The following is a 13580-nucleotide window of genomic DNA, read 5'->3' as shown; positions in this document are numbered from 1 at the left end:
GAGCCTTCCTGAAGAAGGGCTCATGCCCGAAACGTCGATTCTCCTGCTCTTTGGATGCTGCCTGACCTGCTGCGCTTTTCCAGCAACACATTTGCAGCTCAGACCACAGCTGGAACACTGTGAACAGTTCAGGGCCCCTTATCTAGGGAAAGATAGACTGGCAATGGATGCAGAGCAGGGAGGGCACATAAGACAGACCCTCCAAATGCTTAAAGAGGAGAGGTTGAGTAAATTGGATCTGTACCCGGTAGGATAGTGAAGGTGGGTGGCCTTAATGAAACATATAAAATTCTTATATGACTTGAAAGGAAGGTGTGGATAGATTGTTTTCCCAAGTCCCTCTAGGACGAGAGGGCATCATCTTGGAATGAGGAGTTGCATATTTAAGACCGGGATAAGGAGGATCCTTTTCTCCCAGTGGGTAGTGAATTCTTTACCACAGAGGGCTGTCAAAGCTGGGTCATTATGTATATTCAAAGCCGAGAGAGGCAGCTTTTTAATCAGTAAGGGTAAAAGGAGGAAAGTGGAGTTGAGGATTATCCGATCAACCACAATGTCATTAAATGGCAGAGCAACTGTGATAGGCTGAACTGCCTACCTCTGCTCTGACATCTTACATTCTCATGAAGTTTTGATGACTTAATGATGACGCAAATTGGTGGAAGAGAAGGAAAAGGAAGTAACTTAAATCCTGCCCTCCAGATCTCACGACCATGTGGGACATCCTGCCCCATGTTCCCAAAGATATGTGAGTTGAGAATCTACTCAGTCACATAAGACCCAATGCAGAAACTCACAGCCCGTGCAGAAATCACACTCAAATGAGGGTTGCTTGCTGACAGTAATGTGTGATGCTGTGAAATACAAACAGCAGTGGGAGAACACTCACAACATGTGCCAGTGACAGGCTCTGCAGAGACACATTAGTATCTGCTTAAACCCCAGAGGAATGTTGTGTATGTGAACAGGCTGGAGACAGAGTGACAAGAAGATATTCACAGTGCCATGCCTGGAACTCTTGTAAACAGCGTGATAGCTAGACGTCAGTTGAGAAGCCGCTATTTAAATGGTCTATAATTTAGAGTCTAAGAATTACAAGTTTGCTTTATTTGTTTATTGGATGTGTCACTGGCTAGAGCAGCAATTATTGCCCATCCCAAATTGCCCTGGATGAAGTCTTTTGGCTGTAGGGACAACCATTGTGCTACTAGGAAGGACGTTCCAGACTTTTAACACAGCAATGGTGAGGGGTTCATTATATATTTTCAAGTCAGGATGGTGTGTAGAGAGAGAAGGGGGATTTGCATCTACATGTCACCATTCAACACCAGGAAAAGTTCCAGTTAAGTACATTTTGAAGAGTAGTTGCTGCGCTGTTGCAATGTAGGAAATATATGGGTCAGTTTAAGCACAGCAAGATCCCATGATCAACATTAACTTGAGGCATTGGTTGAAGAACAGATAATTTCCAGGACACCAGAGTGCACTCCTGAACTCTCATTAATCCTTGAAGATATCCCATCAAAACATCAACAAGTAACTTCTTTCTCCACACATGCCATTTAACCAGCTGAGAATTTCCAGCATTTTCTGTTTACATTTAAACAGACTTTGGTTCTTTTGACTTGCCTTATTCAATCAAGCCACTGATTGGATTATCCTTAAGTTGAGGGAGCTATGACCTCTCCTTTCACCTTTGATCCTCAGTAGACTATTTGTAAACTGCATATGGGGAGCCTCTGTTCACAACTTTCCTGGCTTGGGAAATATCGATCAATATTGTGATGGTCCTCATTTCCTAACAGCTTGGAAATGTTTGGCAATATCATTGCGGAGTAGGGCCCCATGAAGGTGGAATTAATGTCTCTATGTTTCAATCGTGTAGAGACGCCTGACCTACACTTCACAAATGCCCAGCGCTGCAAGAGAAATTTATAACTTGTGAGGAGATTACAGGCATTGACCGAGGCCCATCTTTCAATAACATTGAATTAAATCCCTTGTTTTGCAAACTCAAGGATCACCCACAAGTAAGATTATGATCTTTGCTAGGGGATGCAAATCTCATGGTCCCAATTAAAGAGTAAAAATGTGAATATGTCCACAACTTACATACCTACAGCATTTATTCTGCACAGCATCCTTGGCTGGTCTCATTGCCATCCTTCCATTTGAAAATCTACAGGGAGTAAAGAATATATATTCACAGCTCACACAGTCTCACTCAACTCTTTGACTGGCAGGCATAAGCAAGAAATATTCTCTTTGATCTTTCCCTTAGTCCCGACCTCTAATCTTTCTCTTTTCATCAAGTTTTTCTTGTTTCGCTACGTGATAAATAATACGACGGTCACTGTTTCTCTGAATACTGCTCCTTTCCAGAAGTCGAGACCAACAACCAGAAGACCGTGGTTCAAATCCCAACACAGAAAAGAGGGCACTCTACTAATTCTGAGACAAAAGATTAATGTTCGTAAAGATGACCGTGAAATAACTGGGATTGCCATAAAATCCACTTGTTCATGAATGTGCTGTAAGGAAGGAAATGTATCATTCCAACCTTTCACTGAATCTTCATGGGATGTGGGTGTGGCTGCCTTTACTGCCCGTTTCTAATTGCCCTTTAGAAGTTGGTGGTGAGCTACCTTCTTGAACCATTGCACTTGGTTGGATGTAGGGACCACAGAATTTTGACCCAGTGATAGATATTTCCAAATCAGGATGGTAAGCAACTTGCAAGTGAACTTGCAATTGTTCGGTGATAAAGTGCTTATTTCTCTCTGTGTTTTATATATCCAAAGGTGCCCTTTTACACACTTAAACATTTTCCTCCCGTTATCTGCGGCATTTTTCCATCGATTAATCACCACCAGTGGTGTTCCTATGTATCGGTTACCATTGGCTTTCTAGATGGTACAGCATACAAGTTTGGAAACTACTGTTGAAGAACCACTGGTGATTCATTGCAAAGCACCTTATAAGTGGTTTTTTTTGGCAGTGGAGGGATTAAATGTTTAATGTGTTAAATGGGATGCATCAGTCAGGTCAGCTGCTTGACCTGGATGAGGTCAAGCTTATTAGGCCAAGATGTGGTATCAGAATCATAAATAGTACACTCTTAACTGCCAACAGCCTGGAAAGTCATTGAGTTGTACTGAAAAAGCTGGCTGATCATCACTTTCTCCAGTCCAAAATGTGTACGTTAGGTGGACTGGCCATGCAAAATTGCCCACAGTATCCATGGATGAGTAGGTTGGGTGGATTGGCCATGCTAAATTGCCCATAGTGTCCAGGGATGTGTGGGTTAGGTGGATTAGCCACGGGAAACACGGGGTTATGAGGATCGGGTAGGGGGTGGGTCTGGGTGGGATGCCCTTCAGAGAGTCAGTGTGGACCTGATGAGCTAAATGGCCTGTTTCTGCACTGTAGAGATTCTATGATTCTAGGTGCAATTAGGAATAGACAATAGATACTGACCTTACTAACAACATCCACATCCAGTCAATGAATAAAAGAAAGCCATCCCACAACATATTCCTATTTCCTGTTCAATCAAAACTTCATAGATTTGCAATATAAAGAATAATTAAAACTTATGATGGGATTCTGGTTTTTAGTGTTACTTTTTGTGTTAAATTTAGTTATTCTTTAAAACTTGCCACGTGATATTAATGTAAAACATACTGTCAGATCTTGTTCAAATTTCTCCATTTATTATTTTAATTTTAGGTTATTTCCTCAGTTAAACAATGCAGATCAGGAGGCCCAAGTTCAAGTCCCATCTGCTACTGAGTGGTTTAATAATATGTCTGACCAGGTTGGTTAGAGGAACATTGAGAACTATCATGCAATTACTTTACTTCCCTTGTTAGTAATATTCCTCAAGTATTGTAGCAACTGACCATGTTATAAATGAAGGCCCCTTTAAGAATGAATCAGAACATACTCCAGAAATAAGAGAGCAGCTGAGGCTCATTGAAGCACATATTTAAGGAGTAGTTTTCTCCAATTTCATTGTAATTTGGTCCTCTCTCTCATGTTTGTTGTGAGATACTCACAGTGCTGTTTTGAAGGGTGCTCCAGGATTCTGTTGCAGTAATAGTGAAGGAGTGGCAATACAGGTTCAAGACAGGATGGTGCGTGGCTTGAAGGGGCACTTGTAGGTGGTGACATTCGCAAGTATTAACTGCCCTTGTCCTTAACAATCCTAAGCTGATCTCTAACCTAGTCTGTATGCCAACATCTTAGGTCTGAAGGCATTCCTTGGTAATAACCCTTTCAAATCTTTGTACAACAGCAGTAATGGGACAAGGCTGTGGCTGCTGCTGGAAGGACAATCCAGGTTTCAGGCCAGTGATTTGTGGGTGGGACAGATTCTCTGATGGGAGTTATGAACAGAGTTTGACCCATCTGTACATGTCTTCAATTATAAACAGATTAACTGTTGGGTGGATCACTGTTTGCAGATGAGTAAATTGTAACCTGGAAGGAGGAGGAAGGTCTTATGAGGTTGAAATTAATAGAGAAGATCGATCTCTTCCTCTGCTCAATTTTCATTTAGTCCCTCCCTCTCTCTCCTTTACCTTTCATAGTCTGCATTGCCCTTAACAAAGTCAGAAGTCTGACAACACTAGGTTATAGGCCAACAGGTTTAATTGAAATCACAAGCTTTCAGAGGGCTGTGATTTCAAATAAACCTGTTGGACTCTAATCTGGTGTCGTCAGACTTCTGACTTTGTCCACCCCAGTCCAACACTAGCACCCTCACATCATTGGCCTTAACAGGCTTTGGATGTAAAATTATTCAACTGGAAATGCTAGCAGTTTACAGGTGGTGAATAATCAATGGAAAAAAGCCCAAGTGTGATGATGGGAGGAAAATGTTCAATTGTGTGCAAGAGCACCACTGGATATATTAAAAAGAAAGAGATAAGTAAGACGTCTATCATTGAACTCCCTGGGAAGGGCTCTTACGATGCAGTGTTAACGTACCTACATCTATCTAGGCAGCCCTGGGTTCAATTCCCTGGAGGTGGGTAGTAACATTTCTGAACAGATTGATTAGAAGATATCTAGACCTACTTGCGAGTTGTGGCGTGGGGTCTTGCTGTGAGTGACTCCATGTTATGTTAATAACTGTATAAATAATTTAATAACAGTATTAAAACATACTCACAAACTAACAGTCTTTCTAGCAAACATTAAGGGTTTTCCTCCTAATTTTGCCCAACCAAATGCTGGAATGTTAAGTACACTTACAGATTAGGTTCGGTCTAGGTTATGACCTGCCAGAGCTCAGCCTATATTTGGTGGGGGTTGAGCTGTTGGTCAGCTGATGCTGAGTTTTTTTTTTGAAGATTCTAGATTCTAATTGTTCTGGGGTAGATGGTCAGCAACAAGAAAGGGCAGTCAATGTTATACATGAAGAGAAGAAATTGATAGGATTAATAGGCAGCAATAATTTCCATATCTCCTCTTCACTCTTTAGGAGTAATCTCTCAGAGCACTTTCTAATAAAGAGTGAAAGAGTCAAGGCATATATAAGGAGACATTTCAAGAGGGGACCGATTAATGCAAAAGTGTTTTGAAAGATGATGCACCTATAAATTTTGGGCACGGGTCCCCACCAACTGTTAGACAGCAGTGACATTTTTTTTCAATGCAAGTGGACTTTATTATTGCCAGAAACAAGATGGTAGAGTTGGCACAAGTGCCAGTTATGAATTCCATTTAAAATTGTTAACTGTGTTACAGACTGAAACCCCTATTCTTTGGGAGGGTCTTACTGTCTCCAATCTTGGCCAAGTATTGCTGCAGTGTTGCACCAATAACAGTCAAGTATGGCAGGTGTCAGCACGTGAGACTGTCAGTACTACAGTCAATGTCTCCACACTTCTGGTTCAAAGACAAATCTTTAAGCTGTGTGTAGAAATGGTCGAGGTGGGTTAAAAGCCCTCATTACTCATCTTGTTCAATGAGGGGCACCAGATGCCATTATCCAGGGTGTACAGTATGCATGATGAATGAGTCTGAATCAGAGCAGGTGCCTTTGATTCACCCGAAAGAAATTAGGTGTTTAAAGGGATACTGCCACCTCAGTGCATGTACTATTTTCCTGCTATTTCCAACAAAAAAGGGGGTGAATATGTGCCCATCTCCTCTCCCTGTCACACTATCAACAGCTGGGACACAATGTTCTCTGGGTCCTGTGACCTCCAAGGTCTCAACCCTTAGCAAGTACCAACATGCTGACACAATGCTGCCAACTCAGGGATTGGGAGGCCTTATTTAAGTGCAATTTTCCCGACACTCTAATGTCAAAGAACAATGTTTTCACAAACCTGTCTCTTTTTTTTTGGTTCTCCAGCTGCACATTAACCTTTGGTGTTTCGATGCAATAGGATGTTGTTCATGTTACTTCATAACTCCAGCTGGAGCTTTTTAACCTATTAAAGTCTATCAATGAAAGGGACTCTTCTGGTGCTGTGGTAGTGTCCCTACCTCTGAGTCAGAAGATCTGGAGTTCAAGTCCCACCTGTTCCAGAGGTTGTTTAATGACATCTCTCAACAGGTTTACCTAGAGATGCTGTGAACTGCACTTCAACTGATACTCAAGCTCAAATCAGCAGTGAGCAGGGGTTAACTATGTGACAAACACAAATGACTGCAGATGTTGACAATCTGGAAGAAGGAACAAGAAAAATATGCTGGAAGAGCTCTTGTGGCACTGTGGTAATGTCCTTATCTCTGAGCTTAGAGGGTGGGTTCAATTCCCGCTTGCTCCAGAGGTGTCGAGTAACATTCTTGAGCAATTTAATTAAAAATACCTGTAATAAAACCAATTTTCTTTTTGATAGGAATTACTTAGCAGGTTATGGTCATGTCTGTGGAGTGAGAATCTGAGTAAATGTTTCAGGTCAATAACCTCTCATCAGGATTTGTGAGCATAGGTCACCACCCTGAAACATTATCATTGGTTCTGTTTCTTTCATCCATTCTGTGGTTCAGCACCACATTCAGACTGCACATACACCAAATGTACCAGTGGATGAGTGGACAAGTTAAACTTTACCAGATTAACCTCAGTGACTGTAAATGACCTGAAGTCAGACATATTAAAGCTACCAGAATGCAAGGAATCAAGACAGGTGAGAAGATGAAATCCAGGCTGATTGGCTGTGCCCAGCTGTTTCATGGCATAGACTCCCCCGGTACATGGCAGAAGAACTGTGCCCTCTGCCTGGTTCCTGTTAAGAAATTTCTGAAGGGCCTGTTCCATAATTGGTTAGGTGGCAATCCCTGTGAGACAGAACTGAACATGGCTTGTCCTGTAACACTCCTCAGGTCGGGAAGTGTCCCCAGTATCACTGGGGTAGAAAGGAAAATACTGAGCAAATGGTATGATCCTAAACTGGGAAAGGGGATTTTAAGAATACTTAGAGGCAGCAGGGCAGTGTAATTCTAAAAGAAATTATTTAGCACCTTTCACAACCTTGAGCCATCCTAAAGTGCTTCACAACCTAGTGAGTAATTTTTAAAATGCTATCACTGAGGCAAAGTAGGGAACTCAGCAGTCATACAATGCACAGCAAGATCCCACACACAGCAACATAATCAAAGCCAGATCACCGTGATTTAATCATGTTAGTTGAAGGATTAATAAGACTCAAAGAATATGTAGAAGCAAGCCATTCAGCTCATTGAGTTCACATTGACCCTCCAAAGAGCATTCCATCCAGACTCCCCCCATAACACTGGATCTGCCATGGCTAACCCACCTAGTCTGCACATCCCTGGAGACTATGGTCAATTTAGCATGGCCAATCCACTATTAGACTGTGGGAGGAAAGCTGTGTACCCAGAGGAAACCCATGCAGCCATGGGGAGAATATGCAAACTTCATACAAAATGTCAGTGATGGTGGAATTGAATCTGTGTCCATAGCACTGTGAGACAGCAGTGCTAACCACTAAGCTACTACACCGCCCAACTCATAGGCAGCTGGGATCTCCGAAAGCCAAGAATTTCAATCATGGACAATGTAGGGACTGAATATTCAGTGGAAGAAATGGGGATTGATCAGTAATCCACAAGACCATAAGATATAGGAGCAGAATTAGGCCATTTGGCCCATCGAGTCCAGGATGAAGCAGGAAATACAGGCTTGAGATGTACAACTAGGGAAAATAATTCGGAGAGATTGAATTAAGATTGTGGAGCCCTTCAGAAAGGAGGGAAGGCAAAGTATTAAAATCAACATGGAGAAGAAACAAAGAATGCTAAGGTCAGACACAATCTTCTCGCAGAGATTTTCACAGGTGAATCCTCCCAAAATGCCCAGGAAAACGGAAACTGGAACATTCTCCACTTTTCACAATGAAATCAAAAAGTCTCTCGTACATCCCTAATAATAATTTTTAAAAAAATAGATAGAATTGGAAAATGAGATGAAGTGTAATTGTTTTCGTGAAAATCAGAGACACTGTCTCCTGCCTCTGATTTCACATCCTCCTGTAATGTGTGAGATGGTTACTTAGTGCAGATTGCAATGAAAATGTAGACAGACTGTCACATTGAACAGTTTGCTTTCATGTTTAAGTGACACAAATGTTGTCTCAAATGATGATGGTGAACTGCCATGGGAAGGCACTGAAAACAGGGTGAGTTACTAATGCCAGAGATAAAGAAAGATAGAACACAAATACACGCACAGACAACAGTAGATAGGAGTAGGGAACAGAATAAACAAGTAAGCCTAGAAGAGAGAGGTACAGAGACTGAGAGGTAGACCGGAAAAAAGAGGCATGTGAAAGACAGAGAGACATACAAAAGAGCAAGAGACTGAGACAAAGTCAGAGATCAGGGATGGATCCAGATATGAAAAAAAACAGAAGGTAGTCAATGAAAGATAATTTTATTGGGAGTGATGAGAGACTGAAACAAAGAGAACCAAAGGGAGGAAAAGGAGGGAGGGGAATGAAGAAATCACAGACAAAGAGAATGGTGGCAAGATACCAGGAAGGGACAGAGAAGGAAGGGACAACATTCCTAAAGGAGAATCGGTCAACTAACCCAGCGTCTGTCTGGGACAGGGACACATTCGCACTCTGTCGCAGAATCAATTCACTTTCCATCTGATTCAAACGAGTTACAGGGGAGGAACAATACAAAGAGCAGCCTGGAACCCGCAGCCTGCCTCTCGATTGGGAAATCATTAACTAAAGTAACACAAGGCAGCAGCGTTTAAAAGCGGACAAAAGAATTGTGAAACACCCCCGCGCCCCTTTATATCCATCTCTCCATCTACAAACAAATCCTAGAAGGTCAAACTGACAACCTCGACCGAGAAAAGCACATCGCGAGTAAATAGAGGAACACGTTTACCCGAATTCCATCTCCACTTTGGAAATATCAGCCAGGATAAGAAGGATTGCGAGGATAGTGAGCAACCCGAACAACCAGCCGCTGAATTCCAGGCGCATTCTGTGTCACTTTGTGATGGTTATAAAGAGAGACTTTTGGAAGTGGGCGCAGGGAGCTGGTGACTGTCGACACTGGCCTCTCCAACAAGTTGCGTTGCTGAGCCCTGCACGGTTTCCCTGGATATGTTTGGGCTCTGTGTCTGTGTGAGTCTCCCATTCAAACCCAGCTCAATGCACTCTGCAATCCAACTGCCCAATTCCCGATTGCGTCTCCTCTCCTCCTCCTCCTGCCTGCGTTTCCAAGGTTTCCCGGGTCTGGAGGGACTCTAGACTCTCCCAGTACACGTTCATTAGCAGAGGTTAGAGGGATTGGAAAGACGGGGGGGGCGACTGGTGTGTCACCTCCAACATGAGGAACGGCTGCACTTAAATGGGTGAACTGGGAGAAGGCAGGTTTGCACTTTCAGTTTGACAACCCTGCCCTCCAACCTTTATAAGAAAATTCAACATCAGTGTGGGACTTTCTAACCAGGTATTTCTGGTGTACCGCCTATTTCCAACCCAGCCAAATTATTGACAACTTTAAAGTCATAAGGCTAAATGTCTGGGACTGGGCACGAGATTCTATTTTCTAAATTAATCCACTTGATGCTAAAACCAGTTAAAAAAAAATAACAAATAAAATTTGCTCCGTGTAATCTCATGGGCAGTTTCAATTTATTTTTAGGGGTTAAAGAGGATTTTTCGCGGTATATTTTTCCTACTGTTGTTCCCCTTTTTTTAAATTCACTCGTGGGATATGGGTGTCACTGGCTGGGTCGGCATTTACTGCCCCTGTCCCTAGTTGCCCGTGAGAAGGTGGGGATTATCTGCCGTCTTGAACCGCTGCCGTCCACCTGCTGTAGGTAAACCCACAATGCTACTGGGGAGGGATGTCCCTGGATTTTGACTCAGTGACACTGAGGGAATGCTGATCTAGTTCCCAATCAGGCTTGGAGGGGAACTTGTAGGTGTCCGTGTTCCAATGCCTTCATCCTTCTAGCTGATAATGGTCATGGGTTTGGAAGGTGCTGCTGAAGGAACCTTTTATGTATTACTGTAGATGGTACACACTGCTAGACTGTGCATTAGTGCTGTAGGAAGTGCATATTTAGTGTGGTGTATAAAGTGCCAATCTGGTTCGTCCTGGGTGTGTGAGTTTATTGATTAGTTTTGAGGTTTCACTCAATCAGGAATGAGAAGAGTATTCCATCACACTCCTCACTTGTGCCTTGTCAATGGTTAACAGGCAATGGGGAGTTAGGGAGTATATCATTAACTTGCATGTTGCTTTAACTTTTTGGAGGCACTGACAGCCAGTAACGGTTATGTACTATCAAGTAAATGCAAACTTTCCACAGGGCAGGCAATTAAATTGTTGTTTCTTGTAAGTAAGACTTCTATCTCTAACATGACATACCTGGGAGCAACCGGCTGGCAGTGTCTAGAAGCAGCTGGTGCCTATTCGGTCCATAAGACTATCAGAAAAAGGAGCAGCAGCAGGCATTAGGAACAGTTTAATGAGCAGTCCCACTGTTAACCAGTACATAACTAGTAACTTTCCCTGAGCTACCAACCTGAAAGGTGATCATCTTTGCTGTGAGGAGGCAAGATGTGCACTCTCCTCCAAGAAGCATTTTCAGGGTGTGTTCATGGAGGTAAGGTTGGCAGGTATCTCTTAGAAAAGGCACCGCTGCATCTGCTTGTTTTTTCCATGCATGAACGTCTCTTCCTTCATTGAATGCAGGAATACCATGAAAATCAGGAAACAGAATAATTCTCATCCTGCTCACTTTGATTGTCTCAGGCAGAATAGAAGATAGCAATAAAAACATTAAAATTCAGCAACAAAAAATAATTATAACAAAACAATGAGGAAAGCAACTCAACATGTCTACTCTAATTTAAAAAAAATCTTTTTGTTTCTCAAGGAATCTTGCAAGATTAGACCTTATCTGTAAAATACACTCTGTTATTGAGATACAGGATAAAAGTGCAATGTAAATCTAATCAATTCTTCCTTTTAAGTAATTATTGTCAAAATCAGGGGTTAGATTGATCCAGCACCTCTGTCAAGTTGTCAAGGCAATGTGCAATGCAGTTATAATACAAAGTACTTACATACTGATAACAGTGGGACTGCAACACCTACTCTGTACATTTGCACTGTCTTGTCAATTTAGATTTGAGTTGAGCAGCTTGCAGGAGCTAAGGGACAGGAGCCCGAGTGGCCAACTGCACAACATTAATTTGCTGAAAAGCAGCAACCAAATTGAATTAAATATCCTCACTGCTATTACATTTTCAGTGTCATTTGGGGTTTTATTTTCCCCTTAATATAATACCTCTGGACAACAATAATATGAAAGAGTGAACTTATGATCCCAATAGAAAAAAATCAAAAATGGACCAGACTTTAGTTTTTAAAACTTTTACAACAATATCATATCAATGTCAACAAAAATCCAACGTAGTTTAACAGGCACATGGTATTCAATAGAAACCATAAATTACACTTTAAACAGTTGATACAACAAAGATAAGACTCTCAGACGTCTTAAGCAGCATTCTTGGCACCATATGTGGTCCCACGTCTTTCACGACTGTCTTCCTCCGATGGATTACCGCCCCTCTTCACATGCAGGATCTGTTTCAATTAGCCAAACCTTCACGGATATCTACCTTGGGTTTCTGTCTCAGAGAACCTCCAGCACAGAAACAGGTCCTTCAGACCAACCAGTCCATGCCGACCACAATCCCAAACTTAACTAGACCCACTTGCCTACACCTGGCCGATATTCCTCCAAACAATTCTTATTCAAGTGTCTTTTAAACATTGTAACTGTCCCCATATTCACCACTTTCTCTGGAAGTTCATTCCACAAACACACCATTCTCGGTGTAATAAAATTGTCCCCCATGTCTTATTTCAAATCTTTCTCCTCTCACCTTAACAATATGCTGCCTAGTCTTGAAATCCCCACCCTAGGGAAAAGACACCAGCCAATCACCTTTCCTATTTCCTTCATGATTTTATAAACCTCTAAGTTCATCTCTCAACTTCCTATGCTTCAGTGAAAATAGTCCCAGCCTATTCAACCTCTCCTTATAACTCAAACCCTCCATTCTTGGTAACATCCTGGTAAATCTCTTTTGAACCCTCTCCAGCTTAATAATATCCTTTCTATAACAGAATGCTTAGAACCGACTCCAGTTCTGTCCCATACAATCTCAACATAATATCCCAAATCCTATATTCAAAGCAACAAAAGCAAGCATGCTAAACATCTTCTTAACCACCATATCTATATATGATGCAAATTTCAAAGAATTCTGTACTTGAACCCCTAAGTCTCTCGGTTCTTTAACACTAGGAGAAAGGAGTGCAGATGCTGGAGATCAGAGCTGAAAATGTGTTGCTGGAAAAGTGCAGCAGGTCAGGCAGCATGCCCGGGCTCATGCCCGAAACGTTGATGATTCCTGAAGAAGGGCTCATGCCCAAAACGTCGATTCTCCTGCTCCTTGGATGCTGCCTGACTGGCTGCGCTTTTCCAGCAACACATTTTCAGCTCTTTAACACTACCCAAGTTCGTACTTTCAATTGAATAAGCCCTGCCCTTATTTGTTTTACCAAAATACAATACCTCACATTTATCCAAATTAAACTCCATCTGCCACTCTTTAGTCCATTGACCCAATTGATCAAGGTCTGGTTGTAATCTTAGATGACCTTCTTCACTGCCCACTATACCACCAGGCTTGGTGTCATCCACAAGTTACTAACCATCTCAGTTAGGGAGATGCCTAAATAAAGGCTCTGAACTAATTTTTTTGTACCCTCCTTGTGCCCTCAAAGGTGCTAAAGAATGAAAATGGCATTTTCCATTTGAGGCAGAGCATAGAGAGAGATTTCAGAATATATGCAAAACATCCTAACCCCTCCAAAACATTCTTTTAGTACCTTTTCACTAAAATATCCCAGAGGTGCAATATAATATTGAATTGCAAGCGAAAATTAAGTAGGAAATCAGTTCTCCACATTGTGCATGAGAAGAGGATCAGACTGTTTTGAAAAGGTAGGTGATGATTCCTTTGGAGTGATGTCCTCAATTAGTGTTT

The 13580-nt window shown here is 42.0% G+C and overlaps 1 protein-coding gene across 1 annotated transcript in view; it reads right to left on the bottom strand.

Moving 5' to 3' along the window:
• The window catches only part of st8sia2 (ST8 alpha-N-acetyl-neuraminide alpha-2,8-sialyltransferase 2), a 39068-nt gene extending 29586 nt beyond the window's left edge, over window positions 1-9482 (bottom strand). The window contains exon 1 of the mRNA XM_060852850.1: window positions 9385-9482. Coding sequence (XP_060708833.1) covers window positions 9385-9482 — 98 coding nt within the window. The remainder of the gene's footprint in view (window positions 1-9384) is intronic.
• Window positions 9483-13580: the final 4098 nt, after the last annotated feature.

Source organism: Hemiscyllium ocellatum, chromosome 39 (genome assembly GCF_020745735.1).
Source record: "Hemiscyllium ocellatum isolate sHemOce1 chromosome 39, sHemOce1.pat.X.cur, whole genome shotgun sequence".
NCBI classification, from domain to species: Eukaryota; Metazoa; Chordata; class Chondrichthyes; order Orectolobiformes; family Hemiscylliidae; genus Hemiscyllium; species Hemiscyllium ocellatum.
This window is presented reverse-complemented; position numbering and strand designations above follow the sequence as displayed.